Source organism: Nipponia nippon, unplaced genomic scaffold, assembly GCF_047370975.1.
Source record: "Nipponia nippon isolate SJK-2023a ecotype South Korea unplaced genomic scaffold, ASM4737097v1 scaffold_1, whole genome shotgun sequence".
Classification (NCBI taxonomy): domain Eukaryota; kingdom Metazoa; phylum Chordata; class Aves; order Pelecaniformes; family Threskiornithidae; genus Nipponia; species Nipponia nippon.
The window spans coordinates 23474616-23494662 of record NW_028262290.1 but is presented as its reverse complement, the minus strand read 5'-3'; the positions used below and the strand labels follow the sequence as shown (position 1 = coordinate 23494662).

General features: G+C 44.8%; 1 protein-coding gene across 10 annotated transcripts in view; it reads right to left on the bottom strand.

Moving 5' to 3' along the window:
* The window catches only part of SNX31 (sorting nexin 31), a 32187-nt gene extending 16737 nt beyond the window's left edge, over window positions 1-15450 (bottom strand). For 5 of the 10 annotated variants that reach the window (XR_015702632.1, XM_087748748.1, XM_087748767.1 and 2 more), the window contains exons 1-4: window positions 15251-15450; window positions 15105-15179; window positions 8302-8416; window positions 7146-7210 (exon numbers count right to left, since the gene is read on the bottom strand). Coding sequence is in view for 9 of the 10 variants with exons in the window: in XM_087748748.1 (XP_087604874.1) it covers window positions 7146-7210; window positions 8302-8416; window positions 15105-15179; window positions 15251-15316 (321 nt within the window). In the remaining variant the exon portion in view is untranslated. Of the gene's footprint in view, window positions 1-1003; window positions 1086-7145; window positions 7211-8301; window positions 8417-15104; window positions 15180-15250 lie in introns of those variants that run through there. The other 5 variants (XM_087748804.1, XM_087748795.1, XM_087748791.1 and 2 more) reach the window with 5 other exon arrangements.
* Window positions 15451-20047: the final 4597 nt, after the last annotated feature.

Sequence of the window (20047 nt, the reverse complement as noted above, 5' to 3'; positions counted from 1 at the left end):
TCCTGCGCTTACCTGAGTACTTTATAGTTTCCTCAAATGGGAAGGAGCAGACGCATCCTCACAAATGCCTTTGGTGCACATATTTTGGTATGAAACATTTCACATGTGACAAAAGCGTATGTGAAATGTGGAACAAACATGGGATACAAACATCAGAATGAGACAAAGACATGTAACTCATTATTGACTCTCAAGGAAGAGCAAGCAGGTCACGATATAGCCAGTTTACTACCCAGGACCCAGCAGTGCTGGGAGGTGAAGGTGAGTGCAAAGGCTCACGCAATGCAGTAAGTGCTTCTGGATGCGGGCTGCTAATGCTGAAGCTCCCATAGGGAAAAGACATGGAGGACTTCATGCATCTACTTCTGCCAGAACCTCACTGCTGCTCCTGCAGCTTTCACAGCCTGGGTACAGACCACCTCGTCCACTGTGGCAGCCCAGGGTCAGAGACACAAAGGTCATTTTACCCTTCTGCCATTCAAAGGGAATCATACCTTGCAGTACCCTACCCTACTTGCCACCTCCCTGCTCAGCAATCATGAGGGGAAGAAGAAAAGCAAAGATTAATTTGAGGATCTACAAGAAGAGATGTATTAGAGAAAAGAAAATCTCAGTCCCATCTAGAATGGTCACATTAAGTATCACTGTTTAATACTTAAACCAGGGGTTTCCAGAGTCATCTTTTAAAAACTGCTTTAATTTATCTTGACTCTACTGAACTACAGGCACAGCTTCATTTCATGGTCTTGGGGACAAATTCTCTACTTTCTTATCTCCAACTTTTGGTTCCTGTTCTCTTAATATGGCTATGACACAGTAAACCAAAAATAAGAATTATCTTAAACTGTTGGGTTTGGTAATTTTTCCCCCTTTATCACATGCTTTTACCCCAGAAGGCAGAACTGTCCGTGCCAGAAACTCCACACATTGTTCAGTGTTATAAATATTTGTGTTTAGCCTCTTATCAGCAAAGTATTGTTGAGACCAAAAAAAATTTACTTACATAAAAACAAAAGGAGGAAACAGTGCAGTCTAAGGCAGGAGAAGACAGTGTTAAGTGAAGAAATACAAATACAGATATGTCCCTAAAACAACACAAGAGAATCCAGCATAAGTTTAATACAAATACAAAGGGAAGAGCATTTATCAGTGTTAGCGATAATCCATTTACTAAGTGCACATGGCAATCTCAACCAAAATGGACAAAAAAATACTTTTGAAAGAAATTTGCAGCAGTGAGTCAGAAAAGTTCAGATCTTCTCCCAGGCTGCTATTTTAGTTTTGGAAAAAGCAGTAGAGTCATTGTCTCATCTACGCACAACAGGCACCAACATCAAAACAACCTGTATTTTGGCAATAGTACACGTTCAGTAGTACTTTTCACATTTCCTACACTTTTGCTCCTGAAATTCAGGGAACATGCCATGTTAACTAGAATTGGACACTTTCTTATATCCCTTAATACTGCTTATCTGAACCTTCCCTTAACGCTGTCACTATTACCTGTGGTAACATCTAGAACTGCTGCCTACTCCCCACTTGCTTGCCCCAGTAGCTTGAAGCACATCTCAGTCATTAATATAAGAATACAGAATAATACAGAGTTGGTGAGGGACTTTCTTCATTTTTTGGTTTTGATGAAAAGAACAGCTTTGGGGGAAAAAAAAAACAAAAAACAACCAACAACAACAAAACCCCAAAACCAAACCACAAAACCAACAAAAAACCCAAGCAAACAAAAAAACCCAAATAAGATATCTATTATATAGTTTCCCCCACAGGAAAAGAGATATCTAGATATCTTTTTTTTTTTTCCCCCTCCCAGTTTTCCATTAGAAAATTTAATTTTAAGTGATTTTGTTTTAAGAGAAGTCAACACCAATCTGAACCCTCGGCAAGCTCTCAATGGATTTGTTGCTCAGCTAAGAAGCATGGGCCATAAAAGGAGAAAGGGCGAGAATGGAGGCCCTTATTACAACAGATTTGAAAAGAACAGCAGGTCAGGGGACTGAATTGCTTCTTAACATCGAAACAAAAATAAAAGACCTCCTTGCATTAAGATTCTTCAGAACCTTCTATGCCAGAAACCTTCCCCCCTGGCCAGCACACAATAAAAGTCTGAAAGTATGGGAACTTCCCACATGAAATTCAGATTTCTGGCCAGCTGCACTTTTGAAATAGAAGTTCATAAATAAGAAACCCAACCTAGTTTGATACGAAAGAAATAACATTTTCAGAGTAGTGGTGAAATCATAGATAATCAGCCTGACTTCTGCTTGTGTATATACACATCCAAACATATTTGTGAGTTACTGCGAATGGGCACAGAAGAATGTTACAAATGTGCATTCCCCCATTGCATGCACAAATGGTAAGTGCGTTGTGAGTGCAGAGAAGGAGAGGCTGCATGGTCAGAGACAGGGGCTCTATCCAAGAAAATGCAGCCCATGATCAGACCAGCTTTGATTCCTAGTAACACCTGCAGACTTCTAGGTTACAGTTTACCTACACTCTCAACAGCATGCACACCACAGCTCTCTCATGGTATTAAATCCTTGGCCTCATGCTTACTCCTCAGAAGGAAAACTGCCTTACATCGGAGTCCTTTGATGAGGGACCACATAAGAACATTGCTTTTTGCCTATTATCAGGCACTGTTTGGCTCTATTTGCTCAAGCACTCAGTAACTTTTCATCCATCCTTTTGCCAACACCTGAATCCTTTGCTCACATTAAAGGCTGCTGTTTACCAGCAACACACACTGGAAAAGATCAGCCTCCTAGATAACTATCTCCAAACCTCTGCTGCTGCAAGGAAATATGTCTCAATTTTATTCATAAATGCATAATGACTGGCTGTCCTCACAGCTGCATCCTGAATATACCACATTACACCATGGGTGCCCAATACAGAGACAGCCCATGATCTATATTCAAAGGGGGTGAAGGGATTGAGAGCAGCCCTGCCGAGAAGGACTTGGGGGTACTGATAGATGAAAAGCTGGACACAAGCCAACAACATGTTCTCGCAGCCCAGAAAGCCAACCGTATCCTGGGCCGCATCAAAAGAAGTGTGGCCAGCAGGTCGAGGGAGGTGATTCTGCCCCTCTACTCTGCTCTGGTGAGACCCCACCTGCAGTACTGCGTCCAGCTCTGGGGTCCTCAGCACAGGAAGGACATGGACCTGTTGGAGAGGGTCCAGAGGAGGGCCACAAAAATGGTCAGAGGGCTGGAACACCTCTGCTATGAGGAAAAGCTGAAAGAGCTGGGGTTGTTCAGCCTGGAGACAAGAAGGCTGCAGGGAGACCTTATGCAGCCTTTCAGTACTTGAAGAGGGCTTGTAAGAAAGATGGGACAAACTTTTTAGCAGGGCCAATAGCAATGGGACAAGGGGTAATGGTTTTAAACTAAAAGAAGGTAGATTCAGACTAGATAGACGGAAAAATTTTTTACAATGAGGGTAGTAAAACACTGGAACGGGTTGCCCAGAGAGGTGGTAGATGTCCCATCCTGGAAACATTCAAGGCCAGGCTGGATGGGGCTCTGAGCAACCTGATCTAGTTGTAGATGTCCCTGCCCATTGCAGGGGCCATGGACTAGATGACCTTTAAAGGTCCCTTCCATCCCAAAGCATTCTATGATTCTATGATATAGATGAGTTGCATTAAAATGAGACTGATAGGGATGTATGTACCTGCTCATACTGTCTTTCTCCTCATGAAAAAGGAGAAGACACAACACAGCCACAATGGTCTCATCTTGTTAATGACTTCTTGCAAGAACTGTGCCATTTGTCTTTCGGGGCTGGAGGTAGTGGGGCATATACTGAATCTGTCTCTCCAGCTTGGCCACTGGCCAAGTTTGCAGAGTTTGGAAGAGTGGAGGGGCAGGGAGGTTATGGGTTGGGTTGTTCAACTCTGCTACACGATGGTGTTGGTAAATATTTCAGCAACGTTTGTTTTGAGCAAAGCATCCACTACACCATGCTGCTTCCCCATGTGTCAGGAGCCCTGCTGGCCCCTGGCAACTTCTCCCATGAGATTAAGTTGCTGGGGAAACAGCCAGAGCATGCCTCCCATAAGGAGCAAATCGTAACAACCTATGCTACAGGTAAAAGTGGTGCTGGGCAAAAACAGGGGCCTGGAAAGCAGGGTTAACCCGCATGGGCTTGTCCCCACTTCAAAAGTTTGCCCTATTAGATATGATTGGGGTATATAGCTGGTTGGCGTGACACTGAGTGCAGATAGATACGAGTCATGTTGAACACTGTCAGGCAGCTGCAGTAAAGCCATGGTCCTTGCACAGCACTCCCGCTCCAGGGAGTGCTGGTTTCAGCACACCCTTCACAACCCCATTCAGAAGCAAAACATAGGACAAGGAGCAAAAAGGTCTTAAATTCAGTTTGATTTTTCCCTTTGCATCTTCTGTTTTAGTCAGTGACATCTGCAAATATCTTTAGCCAGAAGCTTAAATACTGCTGTTTTTAAGACAAGCCAAGAAAATGAAGCAAGCACTAGCAGACTACCTGAGAGGACAGCTCTATTCTCTCTCATAATGAAAGATAGAAGCGAAGGTGAAAAAAAGTCAGCAGTAGAATTTTTAGGAAAAAAAACCTAGCCTAGCAGTCTCATTCACCTCTGGTTCCTGTCTTCTCATTCTATTAGAACTGAAGGTTTCTATTATAAAAGCTGCACTGGTTTTACCTACAGACAGGTCTGCGCTCAATAAATAGCTGTGGTGGCAAAAAAGTGGCTGCCTGCTTCCCGTTCATCGCCACCTGCAGTGCGGTCCCTCCGCCACTTCTCCCACATTAGCTGGCAGGTTACTTGTACAGGTGTGCACTAACTTGTTTCAGGTAGCCAAGACTGACTAGTCAAAGCCAGTCCATGTCATTGGCAGAAAAGGAGCACGCTATTTCATCATTTTAATGATGCTTTATTCTTGAATCTTTCATTAATCATCCCCCTTGCAATGTAACGTAAACAAGAGCAAGTTTGGGGTAATGCCTGGTTTTAACACTAAGTAGCAGTAACACTGAAACCCTGTGTTTTCACTCCTAAGCAATGTGTAGGATGTTAAGTGCTGCCTACACATCTTCAACAATGGAGAAGGAAAGAACAGTACAGAGGTGCTTTAAAGACAAACTTCACTCCATGTCTTTCAATGCTGTTACAGAAATTTTGTCATTCTGCCATAAAACATCTCAGAAGTCACGGTTTACTAATAAATACTGGAACATGCACAAAGCCAGTTTGTTGAGTGAGATTTTTTAATAGCCAAAATGAATACTTATTCACCTGTCAGTTACACCAATTAAAGGCACTGTGCACAGCTAATGACAGTGGATGCACTCCTGTTTTTCACAGAGTTATTTGATCTCTCTTAGGAGTTTGTTCCTTACCATAATGAAAGAACACATAAAGCACTACTGCTATTTGTATTATGAAGCAGTAACTTCTGTAAGCACAATAATTTTAAGTTTAAATTGTAAACAAAAAAGCTGGAAAACTACTGTCTTTGCCAAGCAGGAAGCCTAAACATCGTGCATGAAAATCCATTGTGTTGTGGAACAGAAATTTGGGGTAATTTTATGTCTCAAGAGACCTTGCACTAACATTCAAGGTATAATTCAGTGTCTACCTTGAACTCTACAAAATAACTGACTGCTTTTGGCAGCACAGTCATCACATGCCTTAATAAACACACACACACACACGTAAATGACCCGTAAGTCAAGTATTACACACGTACTTATCAAGTCACCTCTCTTCACCAAATGGGCCTGCAGTACAGAAAAACCTAAATATACAACATAATTTCTGATGGTACATTAAGAGAAATCCACGATACTGGCATGCCAAGAGACATCTTTAAACACTGCAAACATGCATTTTGAAGAGTTATTTCCTGCCAGAACTTTGTCAAAAGTCAGTTGGCAGTGTTTGAGGGCAAATTGCAGGCATTCCTGATGGATTTAACTTTCTTTAGTAGACCTGTTATCAGTTTCAGCAAGACTAATTAAGACTCAGCAGTAATTGTAGGGCTATAACAGGCATTGGATCAGAACTAAGGAGAGACTGCTTCTCACAAAAGAAATCCTTAATCAGAACGGGATTTTTCGTTCACTGTCTTGAGCACTTCAGGAGGTCTGAATTTAAGAGACAGTAAATAAAACTTTATCTTTTTATTTACAAAGTATATAGGAAAAACCTTTCTAGAATTTGTTAGGAATACTTCTTCATACCATTTTCTATAGCCTTTCTGAACTCCTCTTACATACCTTAATCACACATAGCAAGTGAAGAGCTCTCGAGTCACAAAACTCTTACTCGGTCCTTCAAAACATCGCCTCTCTCCAGAGGAACTCACTGCAAGCAAGGTTACAGCAACACCAGCAGAATGCCAAGTGCTTCCCAGAAAACGAAAGCAGCATCCCCTCCCCAAAAATACTGTTGGAGTCATACTGCACCTTGCTCCAAAACACTACTATCCTCATAAGAAGCACAGCAGCTAGAGAGAAGGTAAGGTAAGGGAAGAAAATGGACATACAGGACCTTGCAGTAGTCAGACACAAGCAAGAGCTATCCAGGCTCCAAGCCTAAAGATCATACATGTCATGGACCACATTAAAATGGATTTCAAAAGTCATCTAGGTTGCAAGAACCCAAATACATGCCAGATTCTGCCCATCACTACAGCTGCAAGACAAGAGAACATGACATTTTCACAGCAGTCATCAATACGCTTATCAGTCCAAAGCACTGACACTACCAAAAGGCATTTACAGTTGCAAAATCCAAGAATGTGTGTAATCCTTCTATTGAGCTCTCACAAAGACTCTTCTGGGAACTGTTTAGAGGCAAAAAGGTTTATCAGATATGCCACAGGATATAAAAACAAAGCAAATAGTTCTTTCCATGTGAGAAACAAGTTCGTACATGGACAAAACAATAGCAATACTATTATTATTGCCACCCAGGTTTCACAGAGAGCACTCTGTCATTGGAACTTGCTGCTTTACAAGACAGACCAATACGCTACAAACACAAGGAAAGGAAGATAGCAAAGGAAGCCTTGAACTCAGGAGGTAGGATAATATTTCAACTCTTTCACATAAAGTATTTGGCTGAAAAATTCAAAACTTACCTGCTGAAGCTTTCGGAAAAAACCTGTGAAGACATCACTATTGGTAATATTTGAATCCAAAGTAACTGAAAAACAAGAGGAAAACGGGGAGGGAGGAAACCAAACTTAGCCAAAAGATGAAAAACATGGCTAGTGCCTAAAAACAAGATGTATACATGACTGTTGGTTAAACAATCAGTGCTACTTTACTCATACTTTGGTTTCTGCACAGCTACCTTTACTAGCTTGTTAAATCACTGAAGCTATGAACAGTGCAAAATGCATGTAGTGTTGCTATTCTCCCAAAGCAAGACTACAGTAAGGTTCTTGGCCACATAACTCCATGGCCAGTACCTCTAAAAGGAACTGTTGAATACTCAAGTGAAAAAAATAATCACTAAGTAAGATTTTAAAGACTAATCTCGAGTTTGTTTTGTAAGCCTTGGCACAAAGTATCTGAGGCCAGAGGCTACAAAACCTCTTTAAGTTCATCCCCTCACACACCCTTCTTTCTGGGTAGTTGAAATGGTTATATTTTTTTATTTCTTGGCTTACATGAAACTCACGAGACACATTCTAGGGATGCTGCAGACCTGGTTTATAACACAACACATTGTGCCTGAGATTTAGTTTTTCTGCAAGATCTTATAATTCTCACAAGTCCGCCTGGAAACCCTTGAAGGGAAGAGGTTTATGCAGAGCCCAGTTCCATATTACACTTCTACCAGTCCAAAACCTGCCTTTTTTGCCTCCCTCTTTTACCCACCAGCCACAAGTTCTCACATGCGGCCCCGTGTCAGCTCTGGCAGTTGTGAAGCAGCAGGGATGGGTGGCTCAGCTCACTGATACAGAAGAGCAGACAACAGTCAGACTACAGGCTGCCACCAGAAGGCCAAGTTGGCTTAAGTTTAGTGTGAAACTGCACCCTTACATTTTGGGAAAGCTACAGAAAGGCAGCTGCTTCAGAAATAAGAGAACTATGATATGCTGCTGTTCTAGAGCCAGTGAACCAACAGAAAGAACAGGGCTGCAACACTTAGCCCCAGCCTTTTAGATACACCCTTACTCAGCTCAGTGTAGAAGGTAAAGCACCCTGCACAGTCACAATTGTAGACACATTCTCAAAGGTTTAAGCCCTACATATGAAAGCTGATCAGGTTGTTATAGCCAAGCTTACCATTCTGAAGGTACTGCTCCAGCTGAGACTGTCTCTCATCTGCCATTGACTTGGTCATTGTCAGGTAAAACTTCGGAGGGAAAGCAGGCACCGCACTCCCAAAAAGCTGCCTCAGCTGCAAAACAGCCAATGGAAAGCACTGCATCAGTGAAGAAGTATTCATACAAGGAGCTTTCAATGCTCTCTTGTTTTGACAGTGAGACAGCGATGACCTACAAAGGGCACGGGATACCCACCCAGCACCTCTCCCTGATGGCCCTCAGGGCCCACAGCAAGGGCAAAGCCTTTCTTTGCCCAGGCAGCCACCAGAAGACAGCCCAAGTGAGCAACCTCTTTTGATGGGTTTCTCATTCAGTCTTACCACTTCTGAGCTCCTGCTCCGAGCCAGAAAAGTAGCATTGTATTAACCTTATCAGCTAGGTCTTATACACCTCATGGACAAACAAGATATGGTTACAGATGTCTTCTCTTCCCAATACATCCATACAGGGTTTCTTTGATCTATACCCACAGAACTACTTTTTAAGAGCTGGTGACTTCTGCCCTCGACTTGTCCTACCTTAGAGGCTTTTATTATTTTGTCCATGAAAGGCAGTAACTTTTATCAGATCATCTAATATTGTCAAAGGAAAAAAACCAAACAAAAAACCATAACAAAACCCAGAGAATCTTTCAGGAACACAAACTATCTGAAAGTTTGATTCTTCCTCCAGCTATATCAGCTGGCTAGTAAGAGCGTAATGTCTCTGTACAAAGCCTACCTCATTTATAAACAGACCTGAAAGGACTAGAGAACCACATTTACATTATCTTACGATAACATAAGATAGTTCCAATATAGGTTTGGGCAGTAGCTGGTCACTTGGAAGTGTAAAAATTCTCTGCTATAGGCAAATTATCTCAAGAGAAGGATGAGCTATGTTTACCTTCCCAGTATGCACATTACTAAACACAGCAAAATACAGCAAGTTTGCCTGGAAACATTCCTTCACCTAAATCAAAACAATACAGCATCTGATCAGTAAAATGAGACTCCTATAGTATGCTGAGACATTATACTAGTTAAATTTTAAGCACCGGTATTCAATTCAGCAATTAGTGTCACTAAATCCTGTGAAAGATGACATTTTCCCTCTGGCCCCAACTGCCCAAGTCTTTCACATGACTCCAGCAGCTGAAGCTTGAAGACAAAACAATATGTTTATTACTGCAAGAATTAGCAACACCTTTTCCTACCTGTTGTCTAAAGACAGGAGTGAGGCATATTCTCACAGCTCCACTTTCCCTACATTGGCAACACACTGCTATTTCTGAGTTCTTGATTATTAGATATGCGTGAATCACCCCGAGATACACAGCATAAAAGAGTTAGATAACTCTACATGCTTTGGTTTTATGTAAAGCTAACAGTAATAGCTAGTATAGAGTGCTTTTTATCTTCAAAGTCCTTCACATATGAGATCTTCCCCCAGGGACTGAAAAATATTATCTCTGCTCTACAGGCAGGCAAACTGAGGAGATACAGCAAAAAAATTTGCCAGAAGTTGAAAAGCCAGAGCCACATTGACAACAAGGAGGTCCTCTTTCTTCCCTCTGCGTTCAGGCCATGCCTCACCTAGAGAAAGTGGTGCTGCCTGTTATCATCACTTTGCACAAGCTGCGTCTCTGGCCTACTTAAAAAAATAATTAATTCATCTCAGCCCCGGCTGCTTGGCAAGTTTCTTGAAATGCAATTGTGTGTCCTCAGGATTTGGGCTACAGAGAAGAGAAACTTCTCCCAACCGATTAGACTTTTTCCACATCTCAAAGAATTAAAGAAAGATGCCCATAAACCTGAAGTGTGTATTTGTGTACAGTGTTGAAAGTCCACCAGACTATCAGTCACCAGTATGAAATTTCATTCTAGCAAAACGACACAAGTCAATATATTTCTTCACAAACCCAACAGCCTAGGCTACATTTTAAATGCAAGTCAACAACACCACTGTACCTGGCAGTGCCAGGTGCCAACTGCCTGCTGCCCTGCCAGGCCAACACTACCATAAGAGATGGGTCCCCTACCCAAAATCTGCTTCTGACCATTTTTTTCAAGGCTCTGGGTTTGTTTCTGCAACCTGAAGCCACTCCACAGAAGACACGTGTCTCAGCCCCAAGCCAGGGTGCCCTGTGCACTGCCATTTTCTCTTGACTGGACCTACTTGACCAGACAGGTACTTCCAAGCCATCCTGTTGCACAAGCTGTCCAAGGGGAAGACTCCCATCCTTTGGCCTCTCTGTGTGCCTGACCAAGCAGCTTCTTTGCAGACACTATGTGCAGCTCCCATCAACAACATGCAGCAGCTGCCTGGGCCTGTCCTACCTCACAGCCCACAACCCAGCACCAAGGCTGGGCACAGCTCCACTTGCAGCTCCCCAACCCAGAGGCAGCTTCAAGAGCAAGTGGCAGGAAAGCCCGCAGGAGAATGGATCACAAAAACAAGCTTAAATCTGACTGTACTTAAAGTTATTCTGTCAGCCCAGACAGGATGTTCCAACCTGGTGAAAGAGGTACTTATTCTTCCTCCAAGCTTTCCACCTAAAAGAGAGCAGCTTCCCTAAATATGACAGTTTTAAGCTCTAAGAGCTAATCTCTCAAAAAAGGGAGTAAAGACACATGCAATAGTTGGTGCTGTTTTTCATCTTTCTGCAATAAATATTCCCCTCCTCAGCAGGAGACATTATCTGTTTTAAAGTGTAGTCAACCAGAATTAATCATCTCCTACTTAGTCTAATCCCATAGGTTTGCTTTTTGGTGTCAGGTCCTGCCCATGCTGTCTAGACAAGGTATTTCACCCAGGGCCATGCTCCATCACAGGTGTGCAGATGCTGACAGAGCACCAGAAACAAAAGTGCTAACCTGAAAAAAAGAGAGCAGCATTATAACTATAAAGCTATTATGTATCGATTATATACAGAATGAACAGGTATCTAGGCATTTCCTTCTCAGTTACCTGATTAAATATTAAAAAAAAAAAGGAGGAGACACCATTCTAAGATTAAAAATGCTTAAACATGTTTCACGTGAAAATTAAAATATATGTATACAGAAACTGTCCAAGCAATCAAAGGTATGAGACTTTCTTGTACATGACTGGCTAAATGAAGTTTAAAAAAAACATTTTTCCATACGTAATTCCTTTTTATCAATTGTTTTATCATGATTAACAGATTTTTTAGAACTATTTTCCCAACAGTCATTCATACCAATCACAGATGCTGCTAACTGACTCAGTAGAGGCTGGCATCATGACCAGAATCCATCAGTGTTGCATTTCACTCCTAATCCTACAGAGGACACTTCCTATTTACTCCCTGCCTCGAAGTAAACCAGTGAATACTCCAACAATCGCAAGAAATAATCTGTTCCTTTCAGTCCTACAACAAAACATCGGTTCATTATTATGATATTTGTTTAGAGAGGGACACGCTAAGCAGCTGCCAAACTGAAAAGCCAAATGCAAGCATCACAATGGTGAAAATCAAGGAGAGCCTGTGTCTTCAGCTACTGTTCAATTTCGAGGAAATCCAGTAACATTTTTAGTGCACAAACCACTGTCCAGGTGATCTCTAGCCCCACTCTAGAAGTTTCTGTCACCTGTATATTCTTGCAAGAGAGCCTTACCTCTTGCAGAATATACAAGCAGAATAAAGACCCACAGCTCTATTAGGGGTGCTCTGGTCAGTGTGCAGTCCCCACAGAACTAAAGCCAGAAGAGAACACAGACTACAGTACAGAGCACTGGCTAGCTGTCCTTGTATAAATCTAGGGCCAAAGCTCAGATTCTTAAAATGCACATCCATCTGCCATTGATACTCCTGCTGAAGCTGTTCAGTCATTTGCAGAGAATGGCTACACAAGTCTTAGTTCAGCAAGTGCAAACAATAAGGAACGCTGCCCAATGTGTATGGCGTTCATCCCGAGCAAAAGGAGACTGGTCCTTCAGCTGTCCTTCCTGCTGCTAATCCTTAATACCTAAATACTCAAGACAGAGAAGGGAATGAAAACTGGATTTCCCACAACTGAATGCTCGAGCTCCCAAAAGAAGGAGCAAATGGGGAGAAGGCAGAGCCACCTCTGGACCCTCTTACAGCCAACACAAACCCCCATCTCCCAGAGGAAGGTCAAGGGAGTAAATATTCAGACCAAGACAAGCACCTTCTGGCAATCCACAGCCAAGTGCCTATCTCCACAAGAGGAGAAGGGCTAAAGCTGTACTGCCTGCCCCAGCATTTCTGCCAGCCCTGCCCAAGCAACTCCTTCTAAGCAAGATTTCTTTAGGATATCATTCTTGGTTGTTCACACCCCCCCCTTAATACCATTTGCCTTGGGTGCTCAGCTTAAGGCTAAGAATCCCATTCAGAGGTAAGGCACCTAGAGGTAAGGAAATGCTGCTCAGAGTTAGCAATACCTGCACCTCCCCATTCAACAATGTCTCTGAAAGCCCATGCTCCATCACACTACACCGCCTCTGAACAGCTGCTCCCTTCAGACAGTCCTTTTGTAGAGAACAACTGCTCTGGGAGACACCGAGGAACAGAGCTTGGGAGTGCCAAACAACAGAAGCACTCTGAGAATATAAAGTGATGGGGAGCAGGAAAATGCACAGCAAGAGAAAAGGGGCAGGTAAGGCACAGCATCATGAACAAAAATGACTTTGTATTACAAGTTAGGAGAGGAGCTTGTAGAGGTGGAATAGCAGTGCTTTAGAAATCACCACCCTGAAGGAGATCAGAGGCACAACTAGTCCAGCACCACATCCAACTGAGACAGATCCTTCAGAGCAGTGTTCAAGAAATACCATCAAGTACAATCATGCAGAAATCTGTCCACGGGGGAAGCTTATTTCTAATTCACGTCCTGCATCTATCACAGAATTGTTGCATCTGTGAAGCTTCATGGACACCATGTGTGATCTGGTCAGGAGGTGAAATTACTGTATCCTGGAGTTTAAGACTTCTAGTATGTGTGCATTTTTCTACCTTAACAGAGCATTTCAAGCAAAATAAGCAGAACAGAATATAATAATTATAGCTGAGCAACCTCTCATAAGTATAGGGAAGACAATTAAGGGACAGCAGCGTAGCTGTAAGCGTCAAGACCAAGTATGGCAGCTACCAACAGCAGGAATGAAGGAATTAAAAATAAAAATGAGCTAACAAGTTGTAAAGCCCAGCAAGAGGCAAAATGTCAGTTACAAAGAATGCAGAGAAGGGAAGGATTTTGCTGAGAGCATTAATGAAGTTAAAACCTCCTGAGCAAGAAACAGCAAGCCTTAAAGAACAAGCAAGCAAATACATAAGCTGGTTTTAGTTCAGATATGTTATCCAAAATGCTCCATTAACCAAAGCAAAATATTACTGTGAGAGCTCCCACAGGGAAAAGAATTGCAGAGCTGGGGCACAAAAGCACACCTCAGCAAACACTGCTTCCCATGGCAGCCCTACTGCTGACTCAACTGTCTTTTAGCTGTGCTACTCCAACTGTTTGTGCAGTCACACAGAGTTGGGAGAGATGGACCGATCCCCATCAGGGGTTACCTGGCTGAACAACTGCTCCAGAGTGATCCCATCACTGCAACTGAGAGCACAGCAAGGAGGCTGCCAAAAGACAGAGCACCTACCTAACCCACTACTACAAGAAGCGTTCATCAAACAAGGCCCTAAAATAGGGTTGTCAAGGTAAAATAAGACTGCTCAGCAGGAGTGACAGTGTGCACCCAGACTGACGGAAAAATTGGGAGAGATTTTGCTTGGAGACAAGGACTGGCAAAGGCCAGAGAGATCAGGCCAGCAAAGAGAAGGCTGGCAGCCACTCTGCTTCCAGGGAAGAGCTCAACATCACATGCTCCCTTTTATCTTCCTAAGAAAACCAGAGGAAGGATAGAGGGGAAAGGGACAGAGGCAACTCAGACAAGACACAAAACAAAAGCAGAGATAAACAGGCAGATTCACCCTGAAATAATCCAGTTCACTTAGCTGGGGCCACGTATTATTCCCTGATGACCACTATTCCTTGTAATGCTCCAGGCCTGTGTTCCAGCTGTTTTGTAATTACCTAGTAATTGCCTGTGTGGAAAGGGTCACTCCTGAGGTATGTGCTTAGGCAATTTGGGCCAAAGGATCCAACACTCGGTTAACCTCTGGCTTGTCCAAAAAAACCCTGCAACTGACTGTGCAATTTGCCTGGACTGACCTCTATACACTTTCTAGAGTTGTTCATAGGATTAAAGACCCCAATAAAGCAGTTGCATCTCTCTCCCAGAGGCCAAGGAGAAGAGGCACAAGGAGCTCACAGCTTCTGCTCCTTGGCCAATGTTTCCCATTAAGCCAGCTTACCATACCCTTCTACCACATCCCTTGGCTTCTTTTTGGATTTGCCTCTCAGTTGCTGCTGGATTTCACCCTGCAAACACGGGTGCCCCACAAGCAGCAGCTCTGCCCCTCCGGCAGCAAGTATCGGGGGGTGGACCGGGCCGGGTGTGAGGGCCGGGTGTGAGGGCAGGGCACGGCTTGGGGGGACCAGGCGTATCCTCGCTGTGGTGTCAGCATGAAGGAAGGCTGCAATAAGGCGGGTTTGGGCAGAAACAACTCGCTGCCCCCATCCCACACCGGGCCTGCGAGGGCCAGGAGAGCCCCTCCTGCCCCGCTGCCCTCCCAGGGGCCCGGCCTGGCTGCCTGGCCCGGCGGCCGCCGCACCCCGGCAGGCTGCCCTCGCCGGGGCTTTTCGGGGTGCCCCCCAGCCCGCCACCCCCGGCCAGCCTCACCTGCGCGTCCCAGCGGCGGAGCTGGCTGTACCGCGCCTTGCCGAGCAGGAAGCCCTCCAGGCACACCGAGTACAGCTGCAAGGACACAGCCGTCAGACCCGCGCCCGGCCCCGCCGGCCCCCGCCCGCTCCCCGACCCGCGCCCACCACGTAGCGTCCCCCGCGCCTCTCACGCAGCTCCTCGGCGGCGGTGATGCTGAAGTGCAGCTTCATGGCGGGGCCGGCCCGGGCCAAGCCGTCCCCTCACGGCAGCGGCGGGGCTGAGGGAGCGGCGGGCGGCGCAGGTGGGCGCGGGAGCAGGCGCGGCGCCAGGGGGCGCTGCCGCGGCGCGGGCGGCGGGCACCGAGGCGGGAACGTCCCTCAGGCGCGGCCTCGGCGGCGGGTTTTATCGGAAATCCCCCCAGAAAGGGAGCCTGCGCGGGGGGGGACGGCCTCGTTAGGGCCAGGGGCAACCTGGGGGTGAAATTAATGGTCAATAAGCGGCAAGCGGCGCCCGCAGGGGAAGAGGCCTGGCTGGGAAGGGCGGCAGGGGTGACCCGGGGCGCCGAGCAGGAAAGGAGGTGGCCGAGGGACCCTGTTCTAGCGGCCTGTGTAGGTGGGAACAGCACGGGGAGGGGGACTACGAAGTGGTAATTCACTACGAAGTGATGATAATTCGCTGTTTTTCAAGGCATGAGAACTCGGGGCCATCTGGTGAAAGGGGTACGCAGCAGGCTTGTAAGAAAAGAAAGTCCTTTTTTCACACAGTGCCTCACTGGAGGTCAAATGTAGTTAAAATGGCAGGTCCATCTCTGGCCTGGCACTTTTCTTTATCACTAATCGCTAGATGATAAAGGTGAGTTATACTTGCCATATTTCATAGCTTCCTTTAGCGTATTTCAGGGACCCCTGAGGGAAAGGTGCTGTGGGAGCTGGGCCTTCTCCTGTGAATCACCGTGGAAGTCCTCATAGTCTTACATGAGCAGTGCTGCTGGAGATGTGAAATGAGGTCATCAACATGGAAATAACGCATCTGAAATGCCTCCCCTGCAAACCGGGGCCTGACATAAGCGCAGTACTCTGGCCTCACCAAAAGGCCCTTCAGCAGAGGAAGAAAATTATTTTGGGAAGGCCATGATTCACTAACTGACCTGGGGAAAACCCCTTCCCAGTGGAACAAGGTTTGCACGTATTGTTCAAGAAACAGGATTACTGTGGGCATTCTGGAGAAAATGGAGAAGAGTAAGTAAAATAACATTGTGTAACATGTTTGATGATTTGCTCTTCTTCTTCATCTGTGCAGCCAAATATAACCAGTCTGACGACTTCTGGAGTGCCCACGCAACCGCCCTCTTACAGAGCCAACTTTGTAGCTGCTGGTGCCACGGCTACCCTGTTGTACCTGGGAGATGAGGCATCCGCGCCCTGGGGAGCTCTGGAAGAGTTTTCTTTCCCCTCCTGAACAAGGCCTCTGTGCGCATCGTTGTTCACATCCCAAGCCACTTTGCAAATCCGCATCTCCACTTGTAACCTGGGAGGCAAGGCGACTGTGCGATGAGTTTGATGGAAAAATGTGAAGTATAGGCAGACAGAGGAAAGAGCTATGCTTCAGGCCACGGGCAGGAATTTTCCACTTCTGCTGTCGTTCTAGGTTGGTGGTCTCTCCTCATCTGCCTGAATCTGGTTCCCCTCTGGAAAACTACAGGAGGGGAAACGAAGCTACCTTTGGTGGCAAATCTCTTTAACAGTGGCAAGAGACAGGATTAAGCAAGCTTCCACTTAGAGATGTGACAATGCAATATGTTTGGGGCCCACTTTTTGAACCGTAATCTCTGTTTTATGTTATCTGCTGACTTCAAGTTTAACCTAGACCAAGTGTAACCCAAGGTGCCAGGCACTGCAATGTCACACAACTAATTAGTCTGCGCAGGGCGTAATTTTTGTTTTCTGAATGCTCAGATATCGCATGGAACGTTTTAAAGTGTGCTCAGAGCTATAAAAAAAGTACGTACCTCTGGATAGCTATAGCCAGCTGGAACGTGACTTGATTAGGGATGTTTCTTTAGCAGGTTACGTGAGAAGTAGGAGACTATTTGGCATAGATATACTGCTCCTAGTACTTAGTGTGCAACAGGCCCATTACATTGGCCCATCTTGCCTTTTCCTTTTTTTCTTAATGATTACATTCAATCCCAATACAAGTGAGAAATCTAAGAAAAGTTTTGAATTATTTTTTGAAAATATTCTTTCCTTTGTTCTTGTTGCCCAAGTCCTTCAAAGAGAGATCCAACTACATGTGCACCTTGTGGTCTTGGTGTAGCTGAAAACATTTCTTTCAAATTTGTATCCATTTCAAATGCCACGTCCTAAGGATTTGTAACCCTGCCAGCTGTGTTTTCATTTGGATGCAGCTACTATCCATCATTATTGACCACATCCTACAGAAGGTAAGAGGGACTAAAAGCTTTTCTTCGCAGAGGTAGTTGTACCACGTGGACTCACAGATTCCTAAGGAACAGCAGTTAGGCTGCTGGCGTGCTGAAATCTCTGCCTGCCTTGTTGAGGAATTGTATCTTGGGGGTTTTTGTGTGCTCCTCCTGGCTTGTCAGTTGAGGAAAAACTGGTGAAGAGGGGAGGCAGCGAGTGAAACGCTGACTTGCCGCTCAGAAGAGACAGGATCCCAAATGCAAATCATCACCCGGCAAGAGTAGGGCATACAGAGATTCCCCAGGTTTCAAGTCATCACATGAGAACAAGGAGGTCCTAGACTCACCTCCTTTGCTAGCAGTTGAGCTGCGGATCCTCTTCAAGTCAACGTGCTGCCTTTGAAACGCCATCAGAGAAGACCTGCAGCATTTCGCAGCCAGACCTTGTAGCCTTCCTATGGCTTTTCATTGCAAAGGTGGCGTGGGGCTCTTAGTATCACTCGCCATGGTGTCGATGAGGCAGCTAACTGATGCAATGCGACATGGGATGTGGTGTTTCTCTTTGTAAGGAAAGGACTAGTTGATCAAAGGGGAAATGGGAAGGAGGCAAGGGAAACAGGGCAGTTTAATTCAGAGTGCCCACTTACATCATAAAAAGTAATCTGGGAGAAGAACTGAGACTTTTTTGAGAGTAGCCTCTGACTGCGGTAAATCCAAGCCTGTGCTGGATTTACTCAGGAGGCATTTCTAACCTCGAATCGCCTCTCAGGGACAGCTCATGTACATGGGAAGCTATGAAGAGTTCACTAGTAGTTTAAACTATTCCAGCAGGGAGGAAAAACATCGCTTGTCTTCAGGGAGCAACTCCAATGGAAGGATCAGTCACAGAAATGGAGCTTCCTATTTAACCCCAAGTAGGATGGCCAGAGACACAGAACTATGAAAGCCTAGGGAATTGTGGTCCCAAGGACAAGACTGTGGCCCCCTCTAGCACGTCAGTTTGGACCACAACTCCTGGACCTATTGAGAATAGATACAAATCCTGGTTGTTTTTTGGGAGGGTTTTTTTTTCCCCAGTTATTCCAAGCAGAAATAGGTATATTAGATGCAGAATTCAGAAAACCTTTTTGCAGAGAATCCTAATCCAAAATGGTAAGTGGCTTTCAGCATCCAGTTGTCCATAGCAATCATTAACAATGCTCCGGAGAAAGAAATGCATTTATGTGCACGGACTGAAGATATAATTTATTCAAGGATAGAGACCTAATTAGTGTAAACTGGCAACTGTAATGACATTGCCTGACTCAGGAACATCTTGATTTCCACCACCTTGTCCCCTCCTCCCCCAGGACCCAGTGAAATCCAAATTTCCTATTCTGCAGAGCAGCGAAGGGAATGCACGCGATCCAGATTACCCTTGCACCAAACCTTTGATTTAGCTGCCCATAAAGCCACATTCTGCCTGGGAAAGCAGATGGTGAATATAGCACCGTTCATTCATTCAAATCACCACTCATTTCAGGAGCAGGCTTTTGGCTGCTGCTAAACTCTGAAGCATTTGCTCTGCTTGGAATGGAAGACAGGGAAGGACTGAAGGAATGAAATACCAGAGGATCCAGCAAAATCAGCTTAGCACTGGGTGGCTGCAGGGCGGTAGAGGATCAGCATAAGCCTCTGACACACGCTAGAGGAAACGTGTGTCAGAAGGAAGCGACTGCCAGTTAGGCTGCCTACTAAGCCAAGGAACAATGCTCTACCTCTATGGAATAAATTGATTTTTCTGTGCGGTGCATTGTTTTACAGTGGTACTCTAAAGATACATTGATAGCAGCACTAGCAAACACATTGTTCGCTATCTCAAAGATTAAAAAAAACCAAACCAACAGAAGACATTGATTAAATAGGCACCTGTGGTACACAGTGGGGAATTACCATGTAATCAAGAGCAGGAAGAAATAAACCCAGCCAACCCAGGGTTTTGTTTTCCTAAGCCGTCATGATTGCCTCAGCAGAACTGCCTCACTGTTTCCTTCCATCACAAAAGTTACCTAGTATTTCAGACTCCTGCACATGCTGGTGCTCGACACACCCGCAAGTGTCTTGTACAAAGCTGGAAGAACCCCTCTTCTCCTGCTCCTTCAGTTTCCCCCTATGCAAGAGGTTAAATAACTTGTACATTCTTACAAAACATAAAAATTAGCTCTATTTACCTCCAGCAGACTCACCAAAGACACATTACCTCTTATTTGGGAAAAGAAGTAGAAGTGAGGCAGGCTCTTACTTTCCTGCTAGGGCCCCGAGACTCCTGCAGATAGTTAGGTGTTTGTATCATCCTTCAAACCTTCCATTAAACCTTTAATATCATCCAATTCTTCAACATTTTTATTCTGGTGCTATATATTTTTAGGTCTTTAAAACTGTCTCCAAAGCTTTAATGTTGTTATAGTTGACATTACATAAAATTAAGGTTGTACATTCAACCTCTTATCATGTACATATCTTGTTTGAACCGCCTCCTTTCTAGGATTTACCATCCAAT